Source organism: Eulemur rufifrons, chromosome 29 (genome assembly GCF_041146395.1).
Source record: "Eulemur rufifrons isolate Redbay chromosome 29, OSU_ERuf_1, whole genome shotgun sequence".
In the NCBI taxonomy this organism is placed as follows: Eukaryota; Metazoa; Chordata; class Mammalia; order Primates; family Lemuridae; genus Eulemur; species Eulemur rufifrons.
Genome location: NC_091011.1, coordinates 28977745 through 28995268, shown reverse-complemented (window position 1 = coordinate 28995268; position 17524 = coordinate 28977745). Strand labels below are relative to the sequence as shown.

Sequence of the window (17524 nt, the reverse complement as noted above, 5' to 3'; positions counted from 1 at the left end):
AAATTTAATACAAGAATATATCAAAAGGATAATATGTCATGACCAATTAGGTTTTATCCCAGAAATGCAAGTTGGTTTAACATCTGAAAATTAATCAAAGTAATTCATCATATTGACAAGCTAAAAAAGAACCACATGATCATCTTAACAGATATAAAAGAAGTATTTGACAAAGTTCAACATACATTCATAATAAAAACTCTCAGCAAACTATGAATAAAAGGTAACTTCTTCAATCTGTTAAAGGGGATCTACTAAAACCCCACAGCTAACATCATACATAATGGTGAAAGGAAAATGCTTTCCTCCTGATATCAGGAACATGGGAAGAGTATCTGCTCTTAGCACCTTTACTAAACATTATACTGGAGGATCTGGCTATTTCAATAAGGCAAGATAAAAAAGAAAAAAAAAAGATTGGAAAGGAGAAAGTAAAACAGTTTTTATTTGCATATGACATGATCATCTATGTAGATAATTCTGTTCAATGTATAAAAAAGCTATCACTAGAAATAAGTGAATTTTCAAAACATTTAAACATGACCAATATTTAAAAAGTATATTTCTATATACTAGCAACTAAACAACCAGGAATTGAAATTAAGAAAACCATACCATTTACAATAGCATAAAAAAGTGAAATCCTTAGGGATAAATCAGACAAAGATGTGTAAAACTTTTATATTGAAAAGTACAAAACATTGCTCAGGGAAATAAAGGAAGACATAAATAAGTGGAGATATATACTGTGTTCATGGATCAGAAGGCTCAATTTAGTTAAGATGTCAATTCTTCTCAAATTGATGTATAGATTCAATGTAATCCCAATCAAAATCTCAGCAGGCTGTGTGTGTGTGTGTGTGTGTGTGTGTGTGTGTAGTCACTGACCAATTGATTCTATAATTCACATAGAACTTCAAAGTTAATACAGCATTGAAAAAGAACAATGCTGGAAGGCTTATAGTTTCTGTCTTTAAGACTTAATATAAACTATAGTAATCAATGCAGTGTGGTATTAGTCTAAAGAAAACAAATAGATCAATGTAACAGAATCTAGAAATAGACTTGCACGTATATGGTCAATTAATCATTGAAAATGGTGTAAAGACAATTCAATAGAGTAACGATAATGCTTTCAACAAATGATGCTGGAAAAATTGGATATCCATATGTAAAAAAATGAACTTTAACTCATGTTTCACATCTCATAAGAAATTAACTCAAAAGGATTATAAATCTAAATATAGAGCCTGAAGAAAATGTAGAAGAAAACTTTTTGTGAAGTAGGTTAGAGATTTCTTAGATACTACACAAAAGCATAATACAGGTGGGCGCGGTGGCTCATGCTTGTAATCCTGGCACTCTGGGAAGCCAAGGTGTGAGGATCACTTGAGCTCAGGAGTTCAAGACCAGCCTGAGTCCTGAGCAAGAGCAAGACTTTGTCTCTACTAAAAACAGAAAAAACTAGTGGGGCATGGTCGTGTGTGTCTGTAGTCCCAGCTACTCGGGAGGCTGAGGCAGGAAGATTGCTGGAGCTCAGGAGTTTGAGGTTGCAGTGAGCTATGATGATGCCACTGCACCCTAGCGCCGGGGTGCTGGGGTGACAGAACAAAACTGTCAAAAAAAAAAAAAAAAGCATAATCCATAAGGCAGAACTGATAAATTGGACTGCACTGAAATTAAGAACCTTTGCTCTTTGAAATGCCTATTTTAGAGAATTAAAAGACAGCTCTAGACTGGGAGACAATATTTGCAAATCTAAAGGAGTTGTATCCATAATATGTAAAGAACTGTCAAAACTCAAGAAAACAATCCAGTTAGAAAATGAGAAAAAGTTTGAACAGATACCTCACCTAACAAGATATATGGTTGGAAAACAAACACATGAAAGGATGCTCAATCTTTTTAGTCAATAAGGAAATAAATGCAAATTAAAACTACAAGGAGATACCACTATACATAATATCTAAACACTGACCATATCAAGTGAGGGTGAGGATATATAGCAACTCTAACTCTTAAACACTGGTGGTGAGAATATGTTAATACAATAATATAGTTTCTTTGCAAACAGTCTGGCAGTTTCATAAACACACACAACTCTGTGATCTAGCCATTCTACTCCTAGGTATTAACTCAAGAAAAATGAAAACATGTGTCCATACAAAGACTTGCACACAATAGCAGCTTTATCTGAAACAAGTGCAAACTAGAAACAATCCAAATATCTATAAAAAGATAAACAAATTGTGTTATATTCATGCAATGGAATAGTAACAGCAATAAAAAGCAACAAACTATTGATATACAGGACAAAATGGATGAATCTCAAAATAATTATGCTATTTAAAATAACCCAGGTGCTCGCTTCGGCAGCACATATACTAAAATTGGAACGATACAGAGAAGATTAGCATGGCCCCTGCGCAAGGATGACACGCAAATTCGTGAAGCGTTCCATATTAAAAAAAATAAAATAAAATAAAATAACCCAGGTAAAATGTTCACACCGTTTAATTCTATTAATGTCAAAATCTAGAAATGCAAACTAAGGTATGGTGACCGAAAACAGAAAGGTAGGTGGGGGGAACCAGATATCATGTTGTTTCTTTTTTTTTTTATTTCCCTTTTCTTTTTCTTTCTTCTTTTTTCTCTTCACAAATACTGTCTTCTCCAGGGAACCAGATACTATAAATGGGCATGAGGAAGTTTTTTGGGGGTGATGGAAAAGTTTATCTTGATTGTGGGAGCGATTTCAATGGTGTATATACATATATGTTGACTCAACATATTGTGCACTTTTGATAGCTGCAGTTTACTGTATGTTAATCATACCTCAATCAAGCTGTTAAAAATTAACTGGAGGTAATTTTCAATTGTTTAAGTTTTACCACAAAATATATTACCTACATATAACCGGACAGCAAAGCTACATCATTCCCCCCCTCCCCCCCGCACCCCATACCCTTAATGTGAAAAAAGCTGCAACACTAGACAGAGCTACGGATGGTAAGGTGGGTTAAGAAAAGCTACTAATCTGAAAAACACATTCTTCATTTACCAAAGTCATTTTCTCCTTTCCGTGGTGTAAAAAGAATGTTGAGATTCTTCTAATTTGGGCGTTTTTAAAATTTAAATGTGTGTGAACAAATTAGGAAAGACCAAGAAACCTCACGTCGCCTTCTTACGTCATTGCTTGAAGCCTTGAAGAACCACCTGTCATTAGCCTGCAGGTGTGCAGAACCCCCTCCCCTTCCCATAAATCCCCAGCGCGCAACCTCAGTGCGCTGCTCCCTGCGTGAGGGTCGGTAGCAGCAAACGTAGGCTCTCCTGGCCTCTTCCTAGGCCCGAGGCCTTGGCAGCCACGTGACTCGGGTGCGGCTCCCGCCAAACCCGGAAGATGGCGGAACGCCGTATGCGCAAGCGCAGTGTGGGGCCCCAGCTGGCGAAGCACTCGCGGTAAGCTTCTGCACGTGCGCGACCGCGGACAGAGAGCTAGCCGCGGTGGCGGGCGGAGGGTTGAGGCCTGCCATGTGGGGCCAGGGTCACTTTTCTAAAGAGTCTGTGGCAGAAAGCGTGAGGTCAGTAGTAGTCCTTGTAGTAGGTGCGGTGGTGGCCGCTTCAAGGACTGTGTTTTTGTCGCTGTTTGCGTTTAGGTGTCCAAGCCTGGGATGAGGCCCATTTTCTGGCCTTCCACCGTCTTTGAGCCGCCACCACCTGCCAGGAGGCAAAACTGGCTTGCAAATAACTCAGGCCCGAGTGATTTTGGTGAAGACACACAGGCCTGCTCTGGGTTGGAATTCTCTCCTCTCCTTCCTGCAAATTCTGTGCTATTTAGACTTCGAAATCCCCCATAAAGCAAGTGCCAAGGAGCTCCCTTACCTATTTCTTAAAAATTCTCGTCTTGAAGTGGAGATTTGGTCGTTCCCTTAGGTGATCCAGGTTTGCAGAAAGTGGGTACAGCATCGGTTCCTTCATAATCATCAGGGCAAGTCATTTTAAAATAAGATCTTAAAATTATTGAAGTAGCTTATTGGAATGTGTGGCGGGATTTCCAAAGTAAACATTTTCATTTTTACTAAGTTTAAGACTTAGAATGTCTTCCAGAGAAATACATAATTTCCTTAAACAGATTCCAGCTTGTATTTACAACTTTTTGGTCAATTGAATTTAAAAACTACTTTTGACCGGTATTAAAGAATCCTTGTTTTGAAGATGTTTTGATGCCACTTAATATATTTGAATTTTTTTCTTTCCTTTTTAAAATTTTAATAGATTTAGGGGGTACAAGGCGAATTCTGTTGCATGTGTATATTGTGTAGTGGTGGAGTCTGGGCTTTGGTATATGAAAAAAAATTTTAACCTGTAACGAAAGAATACAGTTTTAAAATTGTAGGAAATTTTTTTTTTCTGTGATGAAGAGTTAATAACTTTTCCCTCTTCATAGTTGAGAGAGTATTTGGAACTTTGGTATAGTGGTGTTTTTGAAGGTCTTTAACACATTGACTGCCACATTAGAAAAAAATTTTTTTCCTTAGGGCTTGAGTGTGTTATTACAAAAATAGAATAAAAACTTCAAAAATAAAATGATCCTTTCTAGTTTAATGAAAAATTTGTTATTTTTTATTGTTTTCTTTGCATGAATTACTCGCAACTTGAAAAATAAGTTCATTTAGTAACTAGTTCCCAAAGTACAGAGACATGTGAATTACATGTGCTTCGGGAGGCCCAGGGCTCAAAAATAGTGCAAGTTAAATACAACTCAAATGGCAGTTAATGTGTTTAAAAAAAAAAAAAAATCTATGTTTTAATTTTCCTTCAACATTTATGAATGGAAGGTGCAATATTCTAGTGTATTAAGGATAAGAGTATATAGTAGTTGACATTTCTTTTGAAGTAATTTGCAGTTGGTAAAGTATGATCTTATATAATGAAAATTATTTTTGAAGTAATGGGCAAAATTGATTTATTTTGCAGTCTTTAATCCCGGGGTTTCTTCAAAAGTAGTAATCACTGTGCCTTTTATATAAAATTGATTACCAGTCTGAAGTGTTTGTTCTGTTACAGTGTTTCTCTTTGTTTACATTGTGGAAGTCCTACTCTTGTTTTGGGAGGATATTAATTTTTTTAAAAGAATTTGCACATTGTTCCAAAGTATTCATTTCTGTAACTGATCAAAATGTACACGAATTATCCATTTCAGTGTAAATTCATAAAAGTTTGGCTAAAGAGATAATTTTAAGGATAGAGGATTATATATGATGAAATTGCATACTACAATATACTCAAAACAAAAGAATTAATTATTGAAGGAAATATTTTTGAGGTCGTTTTTAATACAGAGTTTGAATTTTGATAATTTAGGATAAAACATACATGTAAACACTTGAACATTATGTGGGTTAGTGTTTGTTCATTATTAGTGGATGGATTATTATAACCTAATTGAAGTTACTGAATTGTTTTAGTTCTTCAGGAATTGTCCAAATGGATGAAGATACACATTATAATAAAGGTACTGACACTAAAAATTATTTTTGGATGTAAAGCTAGATGATACTGATTAATTTCTAATTTTCTTTGCACTGTGATTTGGTTTTAGTTGAAGATGTGGTTGGAAGTCACGTAGAAGATGCGGTAACATTTTGGGCTCAGGTAAATAGCAGCCTGGTTGATTTCTTCTTCTCCTTTACCCTCCCCTAACCCAGGTCCTCCCCACCAAAACCAAAAAGACCCCAGGAATAAATATATTTATCATTATCATTCTCAATGCCTAATTTTTATTTAATAATTTAGCACAAGGCATTATTACAAGACAAATGGATACACCTGGGATTTTACCTGAGTTATGAGTAGTATGTTCATAATATACCAAGTTAAAAAATGAAGAAAAATCATCAAGATCATGATTTCAGAATTACACAGTTTAATGCCAAGAATGGCTATATAAATTGCTGATGATTCTGAAAGCTTGTATCTGTGAAGTTACAGCCCCATCTAGGGGTTTTTTATAAGATTGTTTCTTGAAAAATGGTAATTTTTAAAAACTTAGTCATTTTTTTCTGATGGCTGAAATTTGAATTAAGGTATTTTTCTTGTTATAAAGTTGGTAGCACTATTGAAACATTTCTACTTTCCTATGGAAAGCTACAAGTCAGATAAATTTATTCAATTTTAAATATCAAGCAAAGCCCCAGTGTACTTGTGTTCCAGAATTTAAGAAGGCAAATCCCTCTAATGAACACAATTACCCACTAATTTTTGATTTTTTTGAACTATACATGAAATGGGAAGGAAGAGAATTACATTTCTCTATACTTCCTATAGCATTGGAATTCCTTTTTGTGGGAGTAGGGTGAATTGGAAATGTGGGAAATACAAGAATTTATGAGGCTGGGCCCAGTGGCTCACACCTGTAATCCTAGCACTTTGGGAGGCTGAAGCAGGAGGATCACTGGAGGCCAGGAGTTTGTGACTAGCCTGAGAAACATAGCAAGACCCTGTCTCTACAAAAAATAGAAAAGTTAGCTGCATATGGTGGCATGCACCTGTAGTCCCAGCTGCTCAGGAGGCTGAGGCAGGAGGATTGCTTGAGCCCAAGATTTTGAAGTTGCAGTGAGCTATGATGATGCTACTGCACTCTAGCCCGGTCAACAGAGCAAGATTCTGTCTCAAAAAAAAAAAAAAAAAAAAAAATTATGAGAAACAAGTTATAGAAGAATATGGTTAACCAAAAGTTTTTAAGTACATAGTCATGCTTTGCTTGACGACTGTGTTCTGAGAAATGCATCATTATGTGATTTTGTCTTTGGGTGAACATCATAGAGTGTACTTACACAAACTGAGATGGTATAGCTTACTATATACCTAGGATACGTGCAATAGCCTAGGCTATACACCTGTGTAGCATGTTACTGGATTGAATACTATAGGCAATTACAACACATTCATAAGTGTTTGTGTATCTAAATATATCTAAACATAGAAAAATTACAGGCCGGGCGTGGTGGCTCACGCCTGTAATCCTAGCACTCTGGGAGGCCGAGGCGGGTGGATTGCTCAAGGTCAGGAGTTCGAGACCAGCCTGAGCGAGACCCCGTCTCTACTAAAAAAAAAATAGAAAGACATTATATGGACAACTAAAAATCTATATAGAAAAAAAATTAGCCGGGCATAGTGGCGCATGCCTGTAGTCCCGGCTACTCGGGAGGCTGAGGCAGTAGGATCGCTTAAGCCCAGGAGTTTGAGGTTACTGTGAGCTAAGCTGAAGCCACGGCACTCACTCTAGCCTGGGCAACAAAGTGAGACTCTGTCTCAACAAAAAAAAAAAAAAAAAAAAAAAAAGAAAAATTACAGTAAAAATACAGTATGAAATATAAAAAATGGTACACCTTTGAAGGGCACCTACCATGAGTGGAGCTTGGAGACCTAAACTTGCTCTGGGTGAGTCAGTGAGTGAGTGGTGAGTGAATGTGTAAGGCCTAAGACATTACTGTGTACCACTGTAGACTTTATAAACACTGTACACTTAGGCTACACTAAATCTATTTAAAAAGTTTTACTTCAATAGTAAATTAACCTTACTGTAACTTTTTTACTTTATAAAGTTTTAAATTATTGTAACTTTTTGATTCATTTGTAATAACTCAGCTTAAAACAAATAATGTACAGCTGTACAAAAATATTTCCTTTATATCCTTATTCTATAAACTTTTTTCTCTTTTTAAAAATTTTATTTTTTTTTTACTTTTAAAACTTTTTTGTTAAAAACTAAGACACAAATACGCACATTAGGCTAGGCCTACCCAGAGTCAGGATCATCAATATCAGTTTTCTACCTCCACATCTTGTCCCATTGGGAGGTCTTCAAGGGCAGTCACACACATGGATCTGTGATCTTCTGTGATAATAATGCCTTCTGGATACCTCCTGAAGCACCTTCCTGAGGCTGCTTTACAGTTAACTTTTTTTTTAATAAGTAGGAGGAGTACACTAAGGAAAAAAGTATAGTAAATACATAAGTATATAGTAAATACATAGTTTTTTTTATGTATTATGTACTGTACATAATTGTGTATGCTATACTTTTATACAACTGGTAGCAGAGTTGGTTTATTTACAGCAGCATCAAAACACATGAGTAATGTGTTGTGCTAGGATGTTACGATGCCTACAACATCATGAGATCACGAGGCAAGAGGAATTTTTCAGCTCCAGTAAAATCTTATGGGACCATTGTTGGGTGTGCAGTCTGTCACTGGCCAAAACATTATAATGTGGCACTTGACTGCATGTAGAAAATGTATTATACAAGGGTGATATTATAGAAAACTTGAAGTAAGTTTGTGTTTCTGATTAAGCACATTCTCTAAAGGGTGCCCACACATTCTGGTTCTTGTCCGTTTTATTAATAGCACCTGTATTACTCTTGTGTCCCAGGTTGGATGATAAATTTTACGTTTAAGTTCATTGTATAGGAACGTCATTTATTAGCTTAAAGAAGATTTTCTAGAACAGTACTGTCCAGTAGAAATACGTGAGCCACACAAGTAATTTTTAATTATTTTTAGCAGCCTCATTGAAGAAAGTAAAAAGAAACAGGTGAAATTATTTTAATATATATTATTTAACCCAGTATGTCCAAAATGTAATCAGCATAAAAATATGAACAGGATATTTTATTTTTCTATTTTTAATATTAAATCTTTGAAATCCAGTGTATTAGACTTACATTATATCTCAAATCAGACTGGTCATATTTTAAGTGGATATTTATTGGCTGTTGTATTGGTTACTGCCGCTCTGGACTTTGATTTGTTTATCTTATTTGTGAAGCTGTTGACTGAATTTGGAGCTATAATTTAAACCAAGAGTCAGCAAACTTTTTCTGTAAAGGATCAGATAGTAAATACTGATAACTGTTTGTGGGCCATACAGTCTCTGTTGCAACTATTGCACTCTCCAACTCTGCAACTCTGCAAAAGCAACACTAGCAAAAGTGCAAAAGCATGTATAATACGTGAATGAATGTGTGTAGCTGTTGTCTAGTAAATTTTATTTACTAAAACAGGTGGCTGTAATTTGCCAACTTCTGATTTCAATAATGAAATTGAGGCCCCTGTAGAAATTTAAACACATTTAAAAAAGTTAGGAAACATGCCTGTAATGCATGGAAAGATTAAAAATTAAAACTTCTAATGATATACTAATGAATGTAATGATTATTTCAAGAAGCAAATTGTAAAATTTGATTGGAGGTAGGGTGGGATGTAGGTGTGGAGAACAGTAAATAGAGATTTAGAAATATGTGGAGGCAAGTCAGGATGAAGATCACATATGTTCTGTTTTCCTGCCACTTGGATTTCTGCCATATAAGCCACTTATAAGAGAATACTTCAGAATTATTGGTATGCCCAGTCGGATGAGTAGCAGCTGAAGGAATCTGAAGTGTTTGACTCCACCTGTTTCTTCTTTGAAAGAAAGAGCTTCCATTTGTTTTAGTCCATATAGTTACAAAGTATAATTATGTGGAATATTTTGAACTTCAAAATGGAGTGTGGAGTGTTCTGAACTTCTTTAGGGCACTGATTCTAGGGGTTTAGTCACAAGGGCTGCTTCTCATGTTTCGTGGGGTCAGTGTAAATTCAGTTCCTGTTCTTTCTATACAGTGATATTCTTATTCATCATGATGTCCTTGGAACTGCTCTTTCAACGTTTCTTTTCAGTCATCATCGATAATCAGCCTTGTTGAATATTTTGTTGGTATATTTCTTTAGGATATATATATGTATGTATATTAACTTTTTATTTTGGAAAACTTCAGATTTACAGGAAAGTTGCAAAATTAGTACAAAGGCTTTCTGTATACTCTTCACCCAACTTCCCTTAATGCTAACATGTTATATAACCATAGTATAATTATCAAAGCCAGGAAATTAACATTGGTACAGTGCTGTTAACTGAACTATAGCCCATATTTAAAGTTTACTGTTTTTTTTTTTTATCTCTTCTCTGTTCGAGGATCCAATCCAGGATCCTACATTGTATTTAATTGTGTATCCTTCATTTCCTTTAACCTTTGATAGTTTCTTAATTTTTCTTTGTATTTCATGATTTTTGGCACTTTTGATGAGTACTAGTCAGTTATTTTTTAGAGAATCCCTTAATTTGGGTTTGTTTGATGATTTCTCATAGATTGGCAAAAATATCAAAGAAGTGATATTGTGTCCTTCTCAGCATATAATGTTGGGGGCTCATGGTGTAATATATCTTTTTTTTTTTTTTTTGTTGAGACAGCGTCTCACTTTGTTGCCAAGGCTAGAGTGAGTGCCGTGGCGTCAGCTTAGCTCACAGCAACCTCAGACTCCTCGGCTTAAGCGATCCTACTGCCTCAGCCTCCCGAGTAGCTGGGACTACAGGCATGCGCCACTATGCCCGGCTAATTTTTTCTATATAGATTTTTAGTTGTCCATATAATGTCTTTCTATTTTTAGTAGAGACGGGGTCTCGCTCAGGCTGGTCTCGAACTCCTGACCTTGAGCAATCCACCTGCCTCGGCCTCCCAGAGTGCTAGGATTACAGGCGTGAGCCACCGCGCCCGGCCCTGTAATATATCTTATTATCGATGATGTTAACCTTGATCCACTTGGTTAAGTTGGCAACTTCTGGGTTTTTCACTGTAAAGTTACTATTTTTCCTTTTGCAGTTTATAAATATTTTAGGGGGAGACACATTGAGACTGTCTAATCTTGTTTCTCCTCAACTTTTCACCCATGAATTTTATTATTTATTACTATAGTGCTTGCCTAATGATGATTTTGTATTCTCCTGATTCTTCGTACATTTACTCATTGGAATTCTTCTATAAGGAAGAGCTGTCTCTTCTCTGCCATTTGTTCATTCATTTATTTATATTAATATAGATTCATGGATATTTATTACATAGTTCATAATCCAAGGCTGTCATTATTTACTGTGTTATCTAAATTATTCAACTTTCGCCATTGGGAGAAAGTTGGCCAAAGTACACAGGCTGGCTACTTGTCCTTAAACATGTCTCATTCTTTTTTGAGCACTTCTTTCTTTTTTTAGACATGCAGTCTCACTTGTCTCCCAGGCTGGAGTGCAGTGACATCATAGCTTACCACAGCCTCAATCTCCTGGGCTCAAGTGATTCTCTGGCCTCAGCCTCCTGAGTAGCTGGGAAAGGTGCATACCATTGCACTTGGCTTTTCTTGAGTACTTCTTTACTTTCTGGCACCATCAGATGTTCTTTTATTAAATATTTCATCTTTTATTATATCATCTTTTATTACATATTTACCAGTCTAGCCCTGGGATCAGCAGGTCTTTAAGGAATTCTGTCCATATGATTTGATAATATTTGGTATTAATATCTTGTTTGAATTCCAAGTAATTTGAACTCATTGGGAAGTAAACTTTTTCTGTAACCTAGTCTCATTTCTTATAAATAATCCATTTGAATTATGAAAAAATAATGATGTAAGAATTTGATTTAATTTCTTTTTTTTTTTTGAGACAGAGTCTCACTTTGTTGCCCAGGCTAGAGTGAGTGCCGTGGCATCAGCCTAGCTCACAGCAACCTCAAACTCCTGAGCTCAAGGGATCCTCCTGTCTCAGCCTCCCGAGTAGTTGGGACTACAGGCATACACCACCATGCCCGGCTAATTTTTTCTATATATATTTTTAGCTGTCCATATAATTTCTTTCTATTGTTTTTAGTGGAGATGGGGTCTCGCTCTTGCTCAGGCTGATCTCGAACTCCTGAGCTCAAACGATCCGCCCACCTTGGCCTCCCAGAGTGCTAGGAGTACAGGCGTGAGCCACCGCGCCCGGCCTTGATTTAATTTCAAATGCCTAAAATCTTTTCAGTGTCATGCTTAGTAGAACCCTCAGGTGTTAAATAATATTTTACTGAATCTTATATCTGTTCTTTCTAGAATATCAATAGAAATAAAGATATCATGATGATTGGTTGTTCACTGTCTGAAGTTTGTCCTCTTGCCAATTCAGTTTTTGGTAATCTTGATCCAAAGAAGGTGAGCCATGTTCTTGAGTATAATTATTTCCTGCCTCCTGTTTGCTTTTCTGTATCTTAGGTTTTATAGCTTTTGGAATTTTAGATATATTTGAAAGGAAGAGGTAGAGTTTTAGAATTTGTATAAACTACTGTCATGTAAATTTATTCATTCAGAAATATTTATGGACCGAATATTATTCAGCCTTAAAAAGGAAAGAAATTCTGACAAAAGCTACAATATGTATGAATCTTGAGGACGTTATGCTAAATAAAATAAGCTAGTCACAAAATGACAAATACTGTATGATTCTACTTATATCAGGAGTCATAAGAGTTTTGTAAGTGTTGAACCAGTTTACATCCTTAACAATTTATGAAAGTTCTAGTTTCTCCATGTCCTCACCAAACCATTGCATTGTTGGTATGCTGAGGTTAAGCATGTTTTAATATTCTTGTTACCCATTTGAATATTTTCTTTTGTGACATGTCTATTCAAATATTTTTTCCATTTTTAAATTAGGTTATTTGTCTTGATTGATTTGTAGGAGTTCTATATGTATTCTTGACATGAGTCTTTTATGTGTATTGCTGATGTATTCTCTTAGTCTGTGACTTACCTACTCACTTTACTGATATCATTTGAAGTCTATTCCTTTTTTCTTTTTTTGGTATGTGCTTTCTGTTTCCTACTTAAAACCTTTTTATTTACTCCTAGATCATAGATATATTCCCATGTGTGTGTGTGCGCACATGCGCATATGCACATGTGTTTATATGTGTTTCTCTAGAAGCTTTTACCTTTTGCATTTAGGGCTGTGGTTATCCCCAGTAAATGTTTTGGTTCTGATGTGAGGTAGAGATCGAATTTAGTTTTTGTCCATGTGCATGTCCAGTTAGGCCAGCACTGTTTATTGAAAAGACCATCTTTCCTTTACTGAATTGTATTAGCATCTTGTTTTAAATCAAGTGACTATATATGAGTATTAACTATCTTTTTCAAAGTAATAGATACCTATAATCTTGGATGCATAAATTTCTTTGCCAGGAATTTACTTTTTGGACATTTCTATAAGTACACAAAGATGTTTGTACAAAGATGATTATTGCAGCATTATTTGTAATAGGCAAAACCAGAAGTTAATTCAGTGTCTTTCAATATGTTACAATAGTGATGGTAATAATAATAATAATATTACTTCCTTCATGAGACAGTACTCTAAGCACTCTGCATATACTAATTTAATACTCATAGCAACTGTATGAGGCAAGTGTTATTATTTTATAGTTTTTTTTGGGAAATTGAGGCACAGCCAGGATAACTTTATGAAAGTCACTAACTAGGTAATGTTTGATCAAGTATTAAAACCCACAGAGCCCATCTCCTTAACTGTTACCCTGTATTGGAAAAACTAACGAATTGTGTTGGATCCTTATTTTGGAATACTAAGTAATCATTTTTGAGGGTTGGTACTAGGGTGAGTCAAGTCCAAAATTTAAGGAGGCACTCTCCTCTTTTACACTTAAGTAAGTGCAGGGTTGGTACCTGAAAGTGAATACTTCTTTAAATTTTGTGCCCTGGGCACCTAGCTTGCCTTAACTTGCTCCAGGCCCTGGTTATTTAAATGAGGGAGGAGGTTGCTTTGGTTTGAATGTTTCTGTTCCCCCAAAATTCGCATGTTGCAGCCCTAACCCCTAAGGTGATGGTATTAAGAGGTGGGGCCTTTGGGAGATGATTAGGTTATGAAAGTGGAGTCCTCATGAGTGGCATTTGTGCCTTTATAAGATAGACCTCAAATAAAAGAGGCCCCAAGGAGCTTGTTTGTTCCTTCCACCACGAGAGGACACGTGAAGCAGCAAGAAGTCACCATCTGTAATGAGCAGGCCCTCATTATACACCAAATCTGCTGGAACATTGATCTTATACTTCTCAGACTCTAGACATGTGACAAATAAATGGTTTATAAGACAGTCAGTCTAAGGTGTTTTGTTATAGCAGCTCAAACAGACTATGACAGAAGTAAATCTCTGTATTCTGATATGGAATAAGGTATAGAATAGTGTATATAAAATGAGCCCATATGACTAAAAAAAAAAACAAAGCATAAACATATGTGTTAGTGTACTTATGTATGTGGAATTAGTATGAATGTAAAATTATTTTCTGGTAGCCCATATTGGAGAGTGATGAGAAGGAAGTCTTATTCTTTACCTCTTTTGATATGCTTTTATTTTCTTTCTAATAACATACCTTTATTGGTTTTGTTTTAAAATAATTAAAATCCAAATAAAAATGTAGAAGAAAAATTTAGAAGAAAGGAAGGAATGTAGCTTGGAGCTAAGTGTCAAATGGGTAAGGTAATGGAATTTGTTAAGTTTTTAGGTTTTTTAGCCTCCTTATAGTCTATGACTATGTTTAATATTGTTATACATCAATTGAGACATAATCCTCTTTTCCTCTGTTGAATATGAAATAAATTACTTACATTATCAAAAATTTAAACTAGCACCAATAATAGGCATCTGATTATAAATTATTAATCAGCCACCTCTGATTATTCATAAATGGATTATACTTTGTAAATTTTCGTTAGTGGTCCAAGTGGTTCTGCCTCTCTCACCATGTAAGCTGGTCATGGGCTATGGATAGTGGAGTTGTGCGAGGAGAAGATTGGGCCCAGGCACAATGGGAGTGAATATATAGTTCTGACTATGTTCTAAAGACAAATACTTCTATTTGGGGTAGACCTGTGTGCTATGGTGGTAGTTGTGATTGTTCACAATAACAGGGCCAAGAACTTCAGATGCCTCAGCTTGGTTGGGTCCCAGCTCTATTCCTGGATACAAGCATTCCCAACCCTGCCTCAACTGAGTGGCGATAAACCATTGCATTTCTGTCCCTTACCTCATACCAAATTGTTAATCATATTGGTATATTATTACAAAGCCTTAATTAAAGATATGATCTTTTGCAGAGTTTGAAATTGTAATAGAACTGTTGTTTATCAGCTGTTTTTGTTATTCTAATCCTGTTTCCTTACTAATAAATAAGATGGTTGGGAGAGGGTACCATGCTCTCTTCTCCTCTCCAGTTGTTCTCTCTTCTCCTCTCCAGTTGTTGAATGTTAGCTGAGGGAACTAGAATTAAGTGCTCTCTTCTCCTCTCCAGTTGTTGAATGTTAGCTGAGGGAACTAGAATTAAGTACTAATTGAACATACCTATCCTTTGTAGCATTTGATTTGTTAGATATTCATTTGTGTGTCTGAATTTATTTGTGTTTTGTTGTGTTGGTAAATTGAGGGTTTTTAGGTTTCACATTGTGTATTATTTTGCTTTAAAATAAATCTGTAAATTTATTTTCCTAGTTCAGTGATACATTTTAAATTAGTTTTATACTCCATTACCTAATGCAGTGTTTCTCAAACTTTTTTTCATTATTCCCTCTTAGGAAGCATTTTTAGCCTTGTTTTTTTTCCTAATGGGCTTTCTCCCCTCAAGATATTTTAATACCACAAATATTCTGTATATCTATGTTGTCAAGTAGAATTTAACGTTGGAGAGCTACAACCATTGTAATATCTAAGATTCTTTCCTCCCCACAAGAACCACTTTTCATCTCCTAAGGAATGATATTGCCCAAATTGAGAATGTATGATTTAAAGTGGTTATCAACCTGGAGTGATTTCGTATCCCCCCCTATTGCTACCCCTTGGAGACATTTGGTAATTTTCAGAGACATTTTTGGTTGTTACAACTAGAAGTGATGCTACTGGCATCTAGTGAGTAGATGCCAGGGGAGATGCTGGTAAACATCCTATAATGCACAGGACAGAGGACAGCCTCCCCCTCTCCCCCAAACAAAGACTCATCCAGTCCCAAATGTCAGTAGTGCTGAGGCTGAGAAAATGATTGAAAGTATATAAATTTTTCTCTTTGCTCTTTTATTAAACGTCATTAAACTAAAATATAAACTTAAATGAAAGTTCAGTATTAAGGATATTATCTAATTTAATTTTATCCACTTAAAAACCAATGACCCTTATATATAAAGTATAAAATCAGGCTGGGTGTGGTGGCTCACACCTGTAATCCCAACATTTTGGGAGGCTGAAGTGGGAGCGAGGATCGCTTGGAGGCCAAGAATTTATGACCAGCCTGGGCAACATAGTGAGACTCCTTCTCTACAAAAAATGAAAAAAAAAAAAAAAATCTAGTTGGGCATGGTGGCACTAGCCTGTAGTCCTAGCTGCTTGGGAGGCTGAGGCAGGGGATACCTTAAAGCCCAGGAGTTCATAGCAGGAGCTATGACCATGCCAGTGCACTCCAGCCTGGGTGACAGAGTAAGATCCTGTCTTTTAAAAAAAAGTATAACACCATGGTTGAGAATTAGACTTAAGTGGCATGTACTTGGCATGTTTATGTTTAAAAATGATTGTACCAGTTATGTCTTCAGTATGATTTTAAGTCTTTGTTGTTTGTGACTTCTCTTTTTTTTGAGTTTTGTTTTTCATACCCTCTCCTCCCTTTTTGTTGGATAAGTGGAATAGCATAATGGACTTTGAAGTCAGAAGTTTGAGTCTTGGTTCTGCTGCTTACTGGTTTATGACTTTGGGTACATAGTGGCATAAACAGAGTACTCACCTGATAGGGTTGTTGTGAAAATTAAATAAGTTATTAATATATATAAAGGGCTTATTGACACATAGTAAGTGCTTAATAAATGCTAACCTTTATTCTCATCTATTTCACATGCTTTACTTCATTAAAATGCCAAATAATTTTGTTTTCTTTTTCTCTTTGTAGATTTATGGTGGATTATTTTCTGAAGATAAGTGTTGGTACAGATGCAAAGTACTGAAAATCATCAGTGATGAAAAGGCAGGAAATAAGTGTTCAGTTTTTTTGCTTTAAGGAATATTTATTTTGGTTCCAGAGTTTGATGCTTATTTAGCTCTTCATTGCTTATTCATAGTCATAATAAGATGTGATTCATTGAACTTGTAAATTGATTAAACATACTTTTCCCCCCTAATGAGCACAAAAGAAATTAATTGCTTAAAAACAGATGAGATTCGGGAATATTTCTCTGAATTTAAATTTTAATATGATCACTGAGATTGTCCAAAAATAGATTATATAATTTGTAGATTATTTTTGGTGACTAGTTGGTTCTTTCTATCTTAGTTCTTAATAATTATGCTTGGTTCTTGCTCATGAGTAACTTTTACAAGTTCATTCTGTTATGATTGATGAGTAGGAAAACTCACTTGATTGATCCTGAAGTTAGGTGTATCTTTTACTTAGTTGATTGTGAGTATTGTTAATAATAAAGATTGGTTTGCTATTTTTTCATGCCTGGGTTAGATGTGATAAATTTTCTTTGTATTAAGCCATTTTATTTTTTTTACATTGTGAATATTTTACATGGGAAGATTTTTTTAAGGAGATTTGGGGAAATGGGATTCTGAATAGCTGTTTGATGGCTA

The 17524-nt window shown here is 35.5% G+C and overlaps 1 protein-coding gene and 1 non-coding gene across 3 annotated transcripts in view; both read left to right on the top strand.

Annotated features, from left to right (window-relative positions):
- Positions 1–2360: 2360 nt before the first annotated feature.
- On the top strand, positions 2361–2467 carry LOC138377648 (U6 spliceosomal RNA). The gene has a single exon (XR_011231815.1). It is a non-coding gene; the product is annotated as a U6 spliceosomal RNA (small nuclear RNA).
- A 1064-nt stretch (positions 2468–3531) lies between these two features.
- STK31 (serine/threonine kinase 31) overlaps positions 3532–17524 on the top strand; it is a 101148-nt gene continuing 87155 nt past the window's right edge. For both annotated transcript variants that reach the window (XM_069461925.1, XM_069461926.1), the window contains exons 1-5: positions 3532–3581; positions 5469–5515; positions 5603–5655; positions 11961–12059; positions 16842–16916. In XM_069461925.1, coding sequence (XP_069318026.1) covers positions 3532–3581; positions 5469–5515; positions 5603–5655; positions 11961–12059; positions 16842–16916 — 324 coding nt within the window. The remainder of the gene's footprint in view (positions 3582–5468; positions 5516–5602; positions 5656–11960; positions 12060–16841; positions 16917–17524) is intronic.